This window comes from Vanessa cardui, chromosome 14 (assembly GCF_905220365.1).
Source record: "Vanessa cardui chromosome 14, ilVanCard2.1, whole genome shotgun sequence".
NCBI lineage: Eukaryota > Metazoa > Arthropoda > Insecta > Lepidoptera > Nymphalidae > Vanessa > Vanessa cardui.
The window spans coordinates 11,530,353-11,548,125 of record NC_061136.1 but is presented as its reverse complement, the minus strand read 5'-3'; the positions used below and the strand labels follow the sequence as shown (position 1 = coordinate 11,548,125).

Below are 17,773 nucleotides of genomic sequence, written 5' to 3'. Positions count from 1 at the left end.
GTCGATAACTTATGATATGCAACTGGTTTAAGTCTTAGTTAACTTTTTGTACTTATCATTGATAATGGATTGGAAAAGTCATTGTCGAGTAAACAATATTACCTCATAGTACTTATTATTAGTGTTAGTGTGTTTTTCTCAAGACACCGTCATGAATAAAACATGATCGTATAAATGTAATGCAGCAGTACATGGCGCCTGCGACTGTCGGTGTGATTAATTTGACATTTATATCGACATACTAATACGATGCGATTGTTCCGTAAATTTCTTAAATCGTCATAATCGAAACTTATTTATTTGTCAAAAGAACTTATTTACTGATTTTCATATTTTAAAAAGAACCAATTAAGAAAAATGTACGGTTGTTTCTAAATATTTTAATAAAGTTGTCAATTCATTAAAAAACATATTTAATGTCTTCCGAACGAATTGAGTGTTGAATGTTTCTGGTTCAACATTATAACATCAGTGGACTTTCCTCAGTAACCCAATGAGAACAGCTGTGTATTACAATACCGTCGACAGCGTGTTTACTTTTTACCAACAAGTATAATAACATAAGAAGTATAATCATTGTTCATTGTGGAACGCAGAGGATTCTTGTAGAAAGTACCTAACCGCTTGCGAGAACGACAATAACTCGAAACTGTATTGTTCGCATATAAACGATCGCTGGTTAATTGAACAAATCTCTGATTTGTTTTACGGTGTTTTTACTGGATTTTTTCCTTTTGCAAAGTATACAATATTTTTTATGCCAATTTTAATGTGTATGTTATAATAATAAAATCCTGGATAACATTTACTTGATATTAACTGGCGTACGCTTGTACACGTAACGATAGAAAAATGTAAGAGAACGTGTACGTTTTGCTAAGTGTTCGAAATTGTAAACGTTTTCCTTCTCCGTCAATTTGCTAAAACATCAAAAATACGTTAACAAACCTTTCTCCATCCGAATAATTATAAAGCGTGTAATAATTTTAACTTTCGCTACTGCTATGTCAATCAAATTAGCAAACGAAACTTTTTAAATTACTAGAGGCTAATTAGTTTAGACTTATAATTTATTATATTACAGTTTTTATTTCTTAAACAACACTGTAACGTCTCTCCATAGAGAGACGAAAGTCGTCCTGTGCGAGGTGGGTGTTAGTGAAAGCATCGGTGGGCTCTGCGTACATTACGCTACCGTCTTAATTAAAACACACGAGTCAATTAAAATCTTCTCGAAATCTACTTTAATCTCTAAACGTTTGCCTATAGACTCAGCATTATTTCAATTATATCCTACGAAGTATCGTTGAAGGAAATTTCACTATGTAAGTTATGGGTAGTAAGCCATAACTTACATAGTGAAATTTCTATTAAAATCAATTATATTAAAATCTTACATTTTCCTTTTATATATAAACAGTGAAATATACGATTTATTAATATTTCGTGGTTTAATACTTGTGTTGCTACATCATTTAAATAACACTGAAGATATGCAGTATTTAATGATATGCAGAATAAATTATAACTGCCAGTTTTTGGTAATTTTTTTAAAGTATTAAATGAAATAGATAAAACAAATTAACTGCAATTAAATAACCTTCAATGGCCCAATGAAAACAATGATATTTAAAATTGTAGGATCTTTATTTCTTAACTGAACCGCTGAGGCGTCTTCTAAATGTTTCTGGAATACCCTGAACTTACGTGCTCAATGCTGGGTGTCTGTTGAATTGCGAATATTCTTAAATAGGGATAGTGAATTATTTGAGTTTCCGAGTAATGCAAGTCAACGACATTTGATCGTCTTGTTTGTTTGAGCACGTTTATTTTGCCACAGACCAGATTTTTATTTAAACCGAACGATAATCAATATAATAATGTACTTGTCGGTAAAGCATGTGCAAGCCCGTCGCTGTACTATCCACCCACTCACCAAATATTTTACCGCCAAACAATAATACTTAGTATCGTTGTATTGCAGTATGAAGGGTGAGTGAGCCAGTGTAACTACAGGCATGATGATATGGCATCTAAGTGTCCGACGTTGCCGCATTGGCATTGTACAAGTCTACAAGATTGTTACTCTTAGTGAGTGATCCGTGCAGATCAATGTTTAAATTGATAGTTTAATTACCAACTTCCCATTTATGAATTTTAATACGAGATCTATTTTAGACGCCTCGAAAATTCACTAATTTGCATACAAAATATGTAGAAAATTTAATCGGACTTCATTACGTAATTTTACATCGAATAAAAAATAAAAGAATTGTATCTTAATTCGTTGACATGATGAAGATGTGAAAAAAGTTGACGAATGTATTCACTCGAGCGATTTGAGCGATGATTAAATAAACGGTTTTTTATTGTAATATCGATGGTAATAATCAGAATTTATCGTGCTGATTGCAAATTCCTCATTTCACTCCTTTCTTCCTATTTATTTATTTCTGACCGTTTTTAAAACTCCCTACATACACAAAGGAATCGCATAAATTTCTGTCTGAATTTTTTCACCGGCATATAGTCCGTCGCTGCAAATTTGTTGTTTAAGTGACATGTTTATCCTCATTCAGACACTGAATAAGGTACGTTTTGAAGACTACGTCAAAGTCAGATAAAATATTATATCGAGTCAGATCGATTTTATTGGAAATAAATTCCAAAGAAGCTCTAACTCACCTATTATATTACTGGTCTTTCTAGAGTTTAATTATATACATACTTTATTGTATGCAGTTTATTTATGTCTTAACTTATCCGAAATTCTAGTGCACGCGGTCTAGTTTGTATTAGTAGCCAATAACCTATATCCATGCCCAAAGGTCATTCGGACATTGTATATAAAAATGGTTGACATATTAAAAAAATACTGGTATAATATATGCTTACAATTGAGCACTTAAGTATAATAGCCGCACTTATCTCTTCAGAACTTACAATTTAATATTATCTGCTGCAAGACGACGGTAGGTCTGTTTAGATTGCAGAGGGTTTGTTTGTTTATGTATTGAGTTCCATGGAACTGACGCGAACAATATCGCATTGTGTCTATCGGGATGCGTGGGTCGTGTATCTGTAACCTCAGACAAGATAAACTACATTAAAACAATACTTATAGTGCTATATATTATGGGGTTTGTTGTCTATAAATATATGCGGGAAATAAACAATGTGTTTTCACAATTCACTTTAATATCAATGAAATAACGTTTAAAAAATTCTCAGTCGATTAACCCACCTGGCTGTGCATATCGCAGACACCGATAGATGGGTGTTTGGATATTCCGTGGTCGTGAAAGTTTTGCTTGATTATTGTTAGTAAGCTGATCATACCAACTTCGCGCGCTTTAAATAAATACCATGTGGTATTTATTCAAATACTATACAGCCTTTTTCGTCCGTCCTTTTATAAAAACCAAATAACAGTATGATCTTTGTAAGCGTAATTGTGCCTATCCTAAATGAAAATAAATTTAGAACTTCACTATTGTTAAATACAAATGCTAATTATCACTTTTATCAGTAATAAATACTAAGAATAATTAAAGTTACTTATACTGTTTGTTTTGTAATAAATGTAGAAAATAATCTCGTTCCCTATAAACACATTTTACTAATTTCTATCTAACTGAACATAAAATTCATAAAGTGGGTCAAACGGACGCTTTTGTGATTATTATTAATTCGTGGCATTGTTTTGTCCAAGTTAGACATGGCAGCTTTTGTTAGCGGTTTCTCGCGTGAAAGTATTGTTATACGATGATAAATATATTACGGAGATTGTAAAATAATTGAGTACAAAATACTCAATTGTAATCATTTTAACGTTCGTTCTTCTTAAGAATCTTTAACTTAAAAAAAAAAAACATTAGTAATCCTTAATCCTCTCACTTCCGGACCAATTAATAATCATAGGCCTTTTCATTTTAGCATTTGTACAATATATAATGCTTATTTTTAGCCGCATTGATAAGACAAAAATAAACATAAATTTGAAATGTAGATAATTTGATCTGTAAAAACTAGGTAATTAGAACAAGCTCGTACTGGTACCTAGACCGATACAGTTAATTTCGGTACTGACTCACCAATGCCAAATGATTGCGCTAACCCAAATTGTCAAAAACACATGTGTAACTATTGTTTCAATTATATTGTATTCGTTTGATTAAAATACCTTAATGTATAATTAATATTATGTGTGTCAAATAACTTCTTATGTAAGTATTATTATTAATACACGCTTGGTGGTATTTGTATGTATCTAATAAAAAAAATTATAATGATATGTGACATGATTACTGAAGTGTTTGTTAAGTTTTGATACTGCTAATTAATTGACACAAATCGCTTACCGCTGTCTGTCCCCGTGTATGCTTTGATATTTAAAATTACGTAACGGATTTTGATGGGGTCTTTTTTAACAGATAGAGTGGATACGATTTCGATCGGATTCGAAAGGAAGGTTTTTGTATATAAATACATGGATTAATTTTACGTCATAAATAAACAAATTCTGTAGAATATTTATTATTAGAATAGCACCCATGCGAAACCAGGGGGGACGCTAGTGTAGTATAAAATGTAGTGAAATCTATAACAATGAGAATTATTATAAATACATCATAATGTATTATGAAATAGTTATTAAGGTTTGATGTTCAATAAAACATATTAAAGTATTCATTTCTTAAACACGTGTTTAAGTCACGATAAAGTAAGGATGCAACATATGCAAACTTAGGCACGTTTTTGAGTCACAGAATAGCCCTTTGTTCGGCGCTGTGTCGATGCGTGGAGTGGCACTGACATTGATACTCTACATCATACTCTATAGTATTTAACATGCGATTAAAAATATTAACATTGCACGGCACAGCATTTATATCTACGATCTACATGGATATTTGCATCAATATTATATTTTATAGATAATTTATGCAAAAACTGACTGGTTGTTCTCATGCATGCTCGGCTTCGCTAAACTCACTAAATAAAGACAATCTGTGACTGCTAACAGTGGATTATGTAAATAGAAACATTTAATACCTTCCGAGACTAAAAGTTACTGCCGAAGGTCGCGTTTGTTGGTGTTCAGTTGTGAGGCAGACGATACTAAACGAGATTGAGCCCGCGTCGCATCTTTTGCAGCAGAAATTATTGAGTGTCGGTGTAATTTTCATTGATGATTGGACGTTGCAGTACTTTGTGTAGAGATTACTTTCCAAATATTTAAAAAAAGTAAATTTAATGAGAGACCTTGCTGGCGATTGGTATTGGCTATCCTTAAGGGAAGACAAGTAGATAAACAAGGTTTCCGTTTAAGGATCGGCAATGCATCGACCGCCTACGTATCGCTCAGAAATCAATGAAGGCGTCGCACTAAAACTGCAAACAATCTTTCGGTAATTCGCTCGTTCGAGGAAGTCTTTTATCTCGTACTGGTTTACCGTGTGTAAATTGTAAAATGATATAAATGGAAACTTCATTGTTTTCTTGAGCATATGTTGCCAGGCTTAATTTCTATATAACGAGAACTTGATATAACAATACATTCAAAATAGTTTCATTCTTGTGATTAAAGTTGACTACTACTGAAAGACCACTAGGATAGACAAATATATTACGTACGTATTAAAAATTCTTAACGTTGTTGTCAAGTTAGAAATACCAAAAACTTATTCGAATTTCGTTTTGAGCTTTTGTTTATATAATGCAATAATTACGAATGCGTAAATCGTGATCACTTTTGTTTTCAAACGTCTTTCTTAGCGAGTCTCGTGACCTTGATTATTATCCACCTCCACCCGCGCAGCTGCACATTGTCTGCAGTCGTTTGTCGTCAAACGTGACATGATTTCCCTTTTTGTTAAATTACATATCATATATATATTTATAAGCGAAAGTTTTTGTTTGGTTTTATTCCAATGTCACGACTTGCAAATTTTGGATAAATTTTAATAAAAAGTCACACTTAATCAGAGCTACATACAACCTTGGTATGCACTGTAACTTGGCCCTGTATTTCTTATTAGTTAAATAATATAAATAGTTTTAAATCAAAACAATAGCGACCACAATTGATTTACACTTTTCCAACCATTCAAATATGTACCGACATTTGAATGATTGGCACTAACAAAGTTCTTCCATCTCTAGCTTTGTTTACATCAGGTGTTAATGACTTTGACAAGAGCCCAATAGGGCTAATGAGCGTTTCCCTATGCAACTGCTACGGAAATGTTCCGTCGTCTTGCCTATAGTGACGGAATATTTTATGCTTGTTGAAACTATTAACGTACCATAATACTAAATTGTTTAGATAATACTACTTTGGAAGGAAAACTATTAGGTATGACTCAACTGACGCAGCGGACTTCATTCTCTTAGAGTATAATATGCAAGGAAAACAAACGGGTTTTATTTAAGAATATCATTTAATTATAAAAATACTCTCGGACTTTTTTTATAACAAAATACATGAACACCTACGTGTGAATCATTTTACATATCAATACAATTGTAATCTCCTTTCTAATGGCTCATCATAAGTGTGACGGCGACCCCGAATATAAATTATGGGAACAAGTAATTTCGTGTATGAAGGATGACGAACGACAGTAATGTGGTACCACCTACACAGTTCTTCGACGAATCGAACTGTACCTACGGCTTTCTGCCCCAATTACGTTAACATTGATAACGGCATTTGTACTGGAAAAGTCCAATTAACTGACACTTGTGCCATGCCGGTGATATCTATAGGAAAAACCCGAATGTTATAACATCTCGCTCCGCACCAAAATATCAAACGCTAAATGTATATGTGTTTTAACATTGTATATAATAATTGTGTCACGAGAACTTGAAAGGACCGCCAATAAATAATAAATCGCGAAGTAATTGAAGGAAACCCGGTTAACGTGACGATGAAAGGAATTTTGTGTTTGTCATGCTTTGAATTCTTACATTTTTTGTCTGGACTTCGGCACTTCACTGTTCGTGAGTCATATGAGCAGGATCTTTGTTTGTTCTTCTCAGAAGAAGAACAGGCATGGCTCTGTGGGAAAGGTATTTTAATGCAGGTCGACGGACTGATTTCTCCTGTCCTTCTTACGGACGTCGCAGACCTTTTAATATAATTAAATGTCTGACTTACTTACGTATCTGTGCATTAGATTAACGAGGGTTTCATTTAATATTTTGTATATATATTTTTAAACACACATTCAGTGGGTACCATATAACAATTTACTTAGGTTGTTTGGTGTCCCATCTCTCGCAAAATCCTATCAATTATACTAGTTTCTTTGGTCGAAGCTTGTGTTTTAAAATTTAGTATCCAAAATTTGAGTAAAACTTTTTCAAATACGATATTTCTGTAAGTTTTATTAATTATTATTTTTTATTCATCATTAAAATACTTAATTAATCTTTTATATTAATTAAAGAAAGTAATTTTCGTTTAAATTATCATTTTGAATATGATTACGATTAGATGTAAAATTATTTTGCAATTGCTAAACTGGGTTGGTAAATTTTTATAACAAAAAAAGGGCTCAAAAGAAAGTTTTTTCTAATAAAATACTAATGAAGCAATCTTAAGACAAAGATGACCAATCTATACGAACGAGTAATGTTCTGATTGTACATACCGTACGACCAATTTTGACCTCGATGATTAATGAGGACCGTTATTCTTAACTCAGTTTTTATTGTGTTAACTTTTGAAATACATGACCGACTCGCTGTCTTCATGCTTGAATATTACACAAGTGTTGAGAAACACGCGCTGTATAACTACTGTTATTAACTCGAAGCAAATAAACAAATACTTTTCAGCCTCTTCCTGATTCAACGTCAAATTTACAAGTTGAGATGTATCCCAGGAAGTCCATTTATAGGAGCTATTTCGATAAATTGTTTAGATTGTGTTAGACTCGTGGTTGTCGGATCAGGTTTCTGTGGAAGCACCATTTACGGCATAGGATTAATTCTCCGTGGTCATTGCTTGAATCACGGATATACTTTGAAACATTTTAACGATCACTTATTATGTACGCTTATTTTTATTTTGAATACAAAGAGTTTTTCTATACAAAGTATATTAAGTGCGGTTTCCTTTTTTGGCTTAATATTTATTGAATTTTGACATGTGTGCGTGACCGACACAATGAACTAGATGCCCAGTGTTTGGCCATAATGAGATCTACTCTATATTTTTTGCGTATCACTCATTATTGTTTATATTGAGTATATAATTTTCCTGGTAATGATTAAATTTGTTTTCGAGGCGCAACATCTCATGAATTATAAAAAGCTCGTTTCGATACAGAAAATTATGTTGCTGGATTTATTTATTATGTTAATACGAAGATCGTACAATATAATGTAGAGCAGGGACATTAAAGTTGTTTCTATTCTTTTCAAGCTGTCATCTTGTAATTTCTTAACATCGAGAGACAAAGAGATGTGTGGCAATGACGCGCTAGAGCGGCGACCGATTTTTCTTTCGTTAGTCTAGGCGGCCCAGTAATGAACCATTTGGGTCATTGGACCTCACCGTTTGTCGGCTACTCGCCGCCTGACTCGCCTCCGGTGCTATTATTTTTTTGCCACCATTTACGTGCCACCTATTGTCTGACGCGGTCGAAAACTAAAGCTTTGTGTTACGCTATTGATACAATGTTTTACTTGTCTTTAAAAACATTGAGGTGTGCATAAATAATTCCGTCCGCTGTTTTGGCGCAAGAAAAGCTAACGGAAAACGGACTAACGGTATCCACAGGAAGGGTGTGCTGAATCAGACGACCGCAAACACATCATAATTACTTGTTATGTCTTGCACAATGATTTACTCAAAGTATCTCACCGGTTCAAGTTAATTATTTTTAACACGTTTTTATTGGTCAAGCATGAGCTCTACAAAGGATTCACCCTCGATGTGTATAAAGTCGCAGAAGCGTATAATTATTGGCAGTGACACACATCATCGCTGGATTAGCAATAATAATATCGTTCTTGTATAGGCATGTTGTCTCTTACGTTTATAAATATTTAACGTACAGTCTGTTTGTATTCCATGAATATGTACGAGGAACTTGACACTCAGCACGCCGAACTTTAGGTTAAGTCAATAAAATACAAGAACACCAAACAAACACGAATACTAATATATCATCAATTCTTTTACTTATTAGTCAAATAAAATTATTGTGCATGTAGGTAAATTATTCACGAACTGAAATATAATTATAAATTAAAGTTTTCGTTTCCAAATTTATTTAGAGTATGGATAACCAAAAAATTGTAAAAATATTCAATTTTTTTACTGCCTAGTTTTGATTAATTCAAGTAATGGCGCACGTTTTTGTATCCTATTAAAGCCAAATAGTTTTATAGAATAAATCTACTAAAACTCCTAACCAAATTTAATCTGCATAATACGTCATAGCATAATATAATGGACACCCGATAAAGTGTAAAGGAGTAAGTATTTGAGTTATCTAAAATTGTTAATAGTCTAGGCAATTTTAAATATAAATGTGATCTTTATGTTTTTCATTTTCATATAAAACATGAAAATATATATATATATATATAATTATATTATAAATAATTAATATATATAATTAAGTAACGATCATATTAAAAAGATATAAAAATATAATTATTTTTGTATCAATTAAAGGTGCAGCGAGATTATTCACAAGACATTAAAAAATCGTTAAACAATCGTTTATCAAAAGCGTAGTCTATAAATAACTTATTTAGAAAGAAAATAGAGATTTTGATTTTTCGGAATATATCGAATATTAAATAAGCGTCGTATAATCTATAAACATTACAAAACAAAATCGCTTTTTGTCTCGTGGTCGTATGTCCCACACACATCCAAGCCACTTAACGGATTTATTATTAACGAGAAATGTTATTTGTATTTAAATTATAAATAATCGGCTTGTACAAAGCTGAACATTGACATTGTTTTTCCATGTAAACTGTAATCTTACATATGTTTGTGCAAAAAAGGGGCTAGCGAATGATTATTAATCAAAACAATATACCAAAAGTTGAGGTCTATAAAGGCCAACAGTAAATATATCAGTAGCATCTTGTACAATAACTACCTGTTTGATCTACATCTTGACCTTGGCAGTAAAAATTACCCGAATACGTAATAAAATAGTGTAACTACTCAATACTTTCTTTCTGGTTAATAGGTTGAATTTTGTCGAATATACATAATATATAAGAATATAATGTAATTAACTTGAATATTTTTTATTTCTATAAATTTACAGTTTTATATACTACAAAATATACCTACTAATGGTTTAAGAGTAAAAGAGTAGTTACCTATATGTTTTAGTGAAAACAACTGTTAGTGATTAAATTTACCAAATAAATAATGTAATATATTTTTTATTTGTGTCCGAGTACCACAGTACACCATGAACGGGCCATTATTGGTCTTTAGGCCTAAAAGACAGTTATGATTGACAATGAAATTACGAACGTATATTTAATACATCGAGAACATGTTAATCGTTGACCGTATCAGTTTAAGGCTCTGTTTCTCAGTAACAAAACGTAGGCAGTCATTATTTATGTCGCAGTCTCGCGAGCTATCAATTTAATTTGTTTTATGTATTAACTTTCAACTTTCACTCGGTTTTAGGAACTTTGTACTTAAACATATTAATTCGTTATTCATTTAGTCATACCTTGTTTAATGTTCTGCGTATTTGTTATATCATCATGATTTCGCGAATTCAATATTTCAAATAAAAATTTACAAACATATTTCTTAAATAAATCACTTTTCTTTTCTTTGTCATTTAATGACAAGGACAAAGCGCAAGAAAGTAGTGAGTGTATACTTTATCATTTTTGTTTTGTTTCTTATTCGTTATTTATATTATTTCTTAAAAACGATATAGCTTTGTTTATAATATATATATTACAATATTAAGCTCCTATTAAGAAATATTGGATGGAGTATGGTTTTTACCTTCGTATGAAGTGACCAACTTAATATCGATAACTTTAAAATCCTGAATTAAATATTCAATAAAATCACTCATATGCTTCATTGTTAAATCACAGCTATTCAGGTTGTTATTGAAAGTACAATAACTAAAACTATTTAAAATTGTAATGCATACTGATATGAGTTATTTTTTCTAGTGGCCCAAATGCATATTATTATATTATTATCATGCAGTTAAGTTTCGAAACAGAATTGGCCTTCTGTGCCCGGTTCGCATAATGATTGAATGATTTCTTTTTTTAATGAACTCTATTCATTATATATTCGTGAGTCTATATGAATTAAACATACTCATTTTTTTTGTTTTTGTTTCAGGTAATACCAATATCAATAACATAGAAGAAATGTATGCGGTGAGGTTTATTTAGGATTTGTAATACATAATAAGATATATTTCTAGTTAAAGCTATAATGAAACAAAAAAAAGTAAGGCGTTGGATATTCCGTATATTATCTAGTTCGCGTATGATAGACATAATGTTAGTAGGGTGCGTTGGTTTTGCGAATGTAGCAACAGTGGATGCAGGCGGTACTCGAACAGGCTCAGTGCGCGGCGTGGTAGTGAAGGTCAGTGCTCCTGCGATTCCGGCCGTAGTGCTCAGCGTTAGAGTCATAAGTGGCGAACCGCAGGAGAGAGGTGGCGGCGGTGGGGTCCTCGCGGCCGAGCGTGCGTTGCTTCCCTTCAGTCAGTTCAGTCGCAGCGGTGCACGCACACCGTACGCAGTTCTCGCGCGCGCAACGAGAAGGTATGCACGACCGGCCCGAACCTCCGTCGCAACCGTCGCTCGAATCATGCACTCGCTTCCGGTGGCTGCTCTCCTTCGATTTTGTTACTTCGCGTTGTCATATACATACGAATTTATAAAGTGACTGTTTATATATGCAACAGGTTGCAGCCACCACTCAAGTGTGTGTTTTGATCGGTGCTTAATACAAGTGGAGTGTTGTTCATTTAAGAAATTAGTGTCGTAAAATATGAAAATGTGTTGAACGCTGAAATGATTAATTTACACTTTCGCCTTATGAATAAGCCATGAATAAGATATTTTTTATCTCTACGTGTTACATTACTCGTGCACCTAAATAATGCGCTCGGCCGAAACTAAACAACTCTCAAACACAATACGAAAAATAGTTAAAGTTATTTCTTTATTATACCAACTATATTTCTGATATCACCGCAGTTTGTTATTCATTGTCCCAGAATGATGTTTGTATTACGACTATCGCACTCATGCAGTTGTAGCGGGCCAAGCGAGGATGTGTCTGTCGCGGGCCATATGGCAGGCCCGCCACTGGCCATATTAGGGACGCCATCAAGGCAACACTTGTTGCGCTTATACGGTATAAATGCTCCACATAACAAGTTATCGCTTAACTGACGTCTTATCAAAAACAACTTCATTAAATGTATCAGCGGGACAATTTACTTTATATATTAAGAGGTCCTACTTGTTTTCGTCAGTCACATTTCATTATGCAGACTTGACGTGATAGGTAGCATAACTGCATAACAGATAAGGCAGCGGGTCGCGAGCGCATTATGCAAGTTGTGAGTAGGAGCGGACGGCGCACTGGGCGGTTCGTTGACCAGTGCGTTGTCCCGCCACGCCGCCGCCCACCGCGAAGGTCGCGGCCCACACCCGACACAACCTAATACCATAACACTCTCGTACGCCTTGCAAAATAAATTCAAACACCACATCCTTCACCGTTAGTCGGCACAAGTAATTTCAGCGTCCGATACATTTTCATTGTAACCTCATTACAGGTAGAGCCGATATGTGTTCAGTGAACTCGTTATAAAAATCAGTTTAATTGTGAACAAAATAATTAACTCTAGCTAAGTGGAAATTTCGATCTCAAAATGGTGACTTCGAGAATACCAGCTTATTCTCTAAATTCGGAGTTCAACAGGGAGTTCAGAAGTTTCCGCATAACGCGAGCGACTCCACGTTCGACATTGTACGCGCCTGCCATTGTACCTATACACGAATACCCTAGAGTCAGCGTGCATGAGAGACGAGAGGCACTCAAGGCTGCTTTAGCCAAAGCATGGTCTTCGAAAAGCAGTGAGAGAAAAAAGCACGATACGTGGACCGTTCCCAGCGAACAGAGTAGAGCCGGTATCACGGCTGCTGATTTTGCTGTCAGAGCGCAACACAAAGGTAACTCTAAAGGCGAAGAAATTTCGCGTGTTGCACTCGTTAGACACGAATTTGAAAGCAAGGATTCAGAACGCACTCAAAGATTTGATAAAATCGACAGCAGTCAACCAGCTAGTTTTACCTACGGAAGGGTTAGTGGAAACGGTGTAGATATACAAGAGACACTCAAAAAGAACTGTGATAAAGGCTTGCACACAAACGATTTGAGCTATAGCGATTACCTTAATAATGTTCCTAAATGTAAAACTAGCTTTGAAAATAATTTTCTTAAACAAAATCTCGATGAACGTTACAACAAACGAAACGGGTACGATGTCACGTCGAAACGTATCGACAGAGACATCAATTTAAATAACGTCGAATACAGTAGCCTTAATGGCGACGCGTATGATTCTTCGAAATATTCGCGAGTCGCGAATGGAACAGAATCAGTGCAGTTTAAAACTTACGGTAAAGTCGACACCGTTAAGAGTAAATTACTCACCACAGATGGTCCAAAAACCGTGACGTCTTGCAACGGAGAGAAACTGAACGGTTACAGTGACCCGGAGTGGCGAAACGGCAAGGAGCAACAGAGGCCACTGACGAGCGGTCCCAAATCCGTCGTAGAGCAGAGGCTGGCGGAGCGGCTCGAAGTTAAGGTTGCAGAGTTACCCGCTCTGTATCTCGGCGTCGATTCTTGGACACCCAAATCTGCCGCTTTCCAGAAGAGTATGCGCGAGCACGAGTGGAGCGTTTCGTATGTACTACACATGTGTAAAATGATGAATTTACTAACACTAATTAATTCCTTTACAATATCCCTATAAACAACGATATTCACTGCCCTTGAGTGTGTTTAGGGGACTTAACGTTCAGGTATAAAGCGGATTTAATATACAAGAGTTAAGCGTCGTCGTTGTGTATAAAACTAAAAAAATAAGCTAAACCAGCTCGGCTCACAGCCGGCAGTTTGAGTGCATCGACTTCGCTACTGGTTTAGAGTGCATGAGCACTATTACAATCTCGTTTCGCAAACCTTCGCAACCTACTATTTTTGTCTATGATTCGGAAACATATATTTTATCTATATACTTTTCTTTTGTATTATACATACAATAACCCAAATAATTTCAAGCAACATCTTCAACGATATGGGTTACTTATTATTTGTAATTTGTTTAGTGTTTTGCAATTCTCTTCCCTATGTCACTATTTCCAATACATAGATATAATAGTCAAAACACAGTCTGACGGTAGCGGTAAGCTAGGCAGCCACTTAAGTTGTGTAAAGTCATTATATAATTAGTCACATGACTCACAGTTTCGACCTATTCCCGGTTTAAAACGTGGCTTAAAGTCCTGGCATTCTAAAGTATGTAAACTGTTAAGCTACTATATGCAATCGAAATCTAATTCATTAATTAGATATTCGACAAAATTGCATTTTATTTGATGCGTGACTTTTTTATGTAGATTTTTTTACGCAATTAATTTAAAAGAAGCCTACTTCTTAATTTTTTACCATAAATTTGACTGGAAATTAGGAATACAATAAATAAGCAAACATTCGCTAACCCGTGGGCGCACTCGCAGCTATAACTTACAAGATTCGTCTCGATAGCATTTTAGTGAATGTTTCAAGGTCCCGTCCTGGTTTGTAAGCTCGCTAAGGATTTGTCAACCTGGTTAACATTATGACGTAATTTATTTTTGTCTTTTATATCTTTCTCTAGCACGCTAAAGGTTTGTTGTTAAGTAACTTATTAAAACTTATCACTTTATTTTAAAACATTCTTGCGGTCATTATACTATATAAAATTAAGTGATAGGTATATTTAACGGATTTTTTTAATCTTATTAAGTGATAGTTTGAAATTATACGACATCGAAGTGAAAGTCCTTATATGAGTGTAGCTATATTCGCGGTTTTGTCTGAAAATATTTAATTGCATAATTTAACTTAAACTGTAAAATAACAGAAATTTCTCTGAACGTGATAATATGCTGTCAGTACAATTAAATTTTAAAATACGTGCACGACGTAAAAGTGACATTAATTACGTTGTTTTGATATCACATGATAAATTACGCGGCATATACATACATCTACTTTTTATCAGTGTATAACATTTTAGTCAACAGTAACTTTCTCCAAACATGATAAATGTATTGTTTACATCATTTGCTATTCTTTGGTTTCGTCTCTGAGACGATATGCACGTATCGTCACTATAAAACGGCGGCATTAACGGTCAGTTCACGTATTTATGACAAATGTCAGAAAACTGCCCGTAGTTACGCAGTCTGATCAACTTTCACTGCAGACTGGTCCCGCGTCCCGCAGCCCCCTGCACCCTGCTGCTACGCGTGCGCCATATCGTCCGTCGTTAAAGCCTCAGATCTGTGGAGCTGATGTAACAGTATCAAACTTTGCATCTAATCTAACAAACGGTGATTCCGTGTCATTTATTCCTCAACGCCGTGAAGAACTTGTGATCGTGAGACGTTCAATTTTATTCTCTTGCTTTAGGTGATGTATATTATTTGTTACATTGAAACTTTACTCATTTTGTTTTACGAATTAAATCTTTTTATAGTGGTTTTGGCTAAATTAGGAACAGTGAAGGTATAAATAATCAAGATTTTTTCGTAGCTAATTGAAATGTCGTTTATGTAGCTCTTCGTGACAGTGAGAGCCTCGGTTGTCATTGACCCGAGAGCGCGGGCGGACGATTAGTCGCGGTTGCAGTGTTGACACGGTTCACAGTAATCGCTCATCTAACTTGGCCTCGCCTAGCTGCCTGCCAGCCGACTGTCCGAAGCCCCCATCCGCACCGTCATGCGTTTCTAATTCTGTACACAGAATTTAAAAACCGTAGCGCAAATTGAAAATAAAATAAATGAAACAAAAACTTGTTCTTAATCGAAAACGAGTCAAGGTGAAAATGTAAAATGTGTGGTACAACAAATAATAATAATAATAAAAAACCGCGGCTTATGCTAGGAATCCTTGACCAGCCACAGTCCGTTTCGCATTGAAGACCGCGGCTTTCAATTTCGCAAGAGTTCTGCACTGCACCTGCTCCGATCGATTATGGTCATTGTGCTAAAAACATTCCACAATCAGCGCTAGTTGCTTTTCTTGTCTGACCTTTGAACTTTTTGACATCAAGCTCATCAATTGAGTAGTTTTCCTCATTCTCCTTGCAGTATATGTGTCCTGTAAAATCCTTACCAAAATTAAACGTGCAAAGTGTTATGACATCAGGAAATATCGGTGGTACTGTAAATAGAAGCGAGATGATTCAATCCGATACACGTGTTTGGAGTATCTAAATAAAGAACCGTTGTACGAATACCGTATTTGCTTGAACGTTGACCGCATTGTAAATTAATGTTTTCCTTGCGTTTTCAGCAAGTCTGTTTGAGTATCCCAAAGAAAACAAATGTCCTTTTACACACATTATTATTATTACATAGTATAAAAAAGTCGCATATCGCTGTCTGTCCCTGTGTATAATAAAGTCTTTAAATTACATAGCTGATTTTGGTACGGTTTTTTTAAAAGATAGTAATTCGAGAGTAAGGTTTTGTATCACACACGGACTATAGTAGAGAAATACTGATACTTTTAGAAGTTTCTAATGTTATGTCGTAAATAAACAAATTGTGTAATATATTTAGTATCAGCATTGCACCCGTCCGTAGCCGGGCGGGTCGCTAGTTTAGATATAAATATTCCGCCTTTCGCTAATTTTTAATATCTATTAACATATTTATTATTCAATATAACAATTCAGTAGAACCAATCTGAAAAATTAGGTTATTAAAGCATTTAATGTCAGACATTGCAGATCGAAAATATCGACAACAGGTTGGTCCATAAGCAGAGATTCCTCAAAAGTTATAACCTATTGCTAAACTTCATTTACTGACACAAGTATGTTTATCTTAATAATGTTTTGAATGGGAAAATGTGGATGGACGGATATTTGTTAACAAATCGAGCCAAAACGGCTGAACGAATCTAAACGAAATTAGGCTCAGGCCTAAAGGTTACTTCCTATCCAGAAAAAAATACCTATTTTATAATAATTTCCAAAATCGAAACCCAAGTAATAAAGTTAAACGAGCATTTTTCTGATATGGATCAAATATAAATATAAAGGCGAAGTATTAAATTGTACGTTTTATGCCTTACAGTAAAAAAAAGTGAAACCCATGACAAACAAGTTTTAACATATTTCCTCTACACCTTTCATGTATTCAAAAAGCCAGTTTTCCGTACATTTGTATGTTTACATTTTAGAAATTGCTTAACAGCCGGTTCTCTAGGAACTTGTGTAACGAAATATGACACTGGTTGAATTATAATATCGATGTTGTCCATCGAAAGTGAATGTTCCGGTGTTTGTTATTCGCGATGAATCGTGTGACGCGGGCCTTTGTTAACCGCTGCTGACACCTCGCGTCTGACCGTCTGGATTGTTGAGATCGAGGCGATGAAAGCTCTACAAATTGGAATATATTTATATGTTAATATTTTTAATACTTGTTAGCTAAT

General features: G+C 34.5%; 1 protein-coding gene across 4 annotated transcripts in view; it reads left to right on the top strand.

Annotated features, from left to right (window-relative positions):
• Window positions 1-17,773, top strand: part of LOC124535373 (serine/threonine-protein kinase Doa) — a 57,054-nt gene that overhangs the window by 16,084 nt on the left and 23,197 nt on the right. Inside the window, exons 1-2 of one of the 4 annotated variants that reach the window (XM_047111577.1) lie at window positions 11,652-11,805; window positions 12,831-13,966. The exons of 2 other annotated variants lie outside the window; for them this stretch is intronic. In XM_047111577.1, the coding sequence (XP_046967533.1) occupies window positions 12,927-13,966 (1,040 nt within the window). In that variant the 5' untranslated portion in view covers window positions 11,652-11,805; window positions 12,831-12,926. Of the gene's footprint in view, window positions 1-11,651; window positions 11,806-11,886; window positions 11,996-12,830; window positions 13,967-17,773 lie in introns of those variants that run through there. One more of the 4 variants, XM_047111578.1, reaches the window with a different exon arrangement.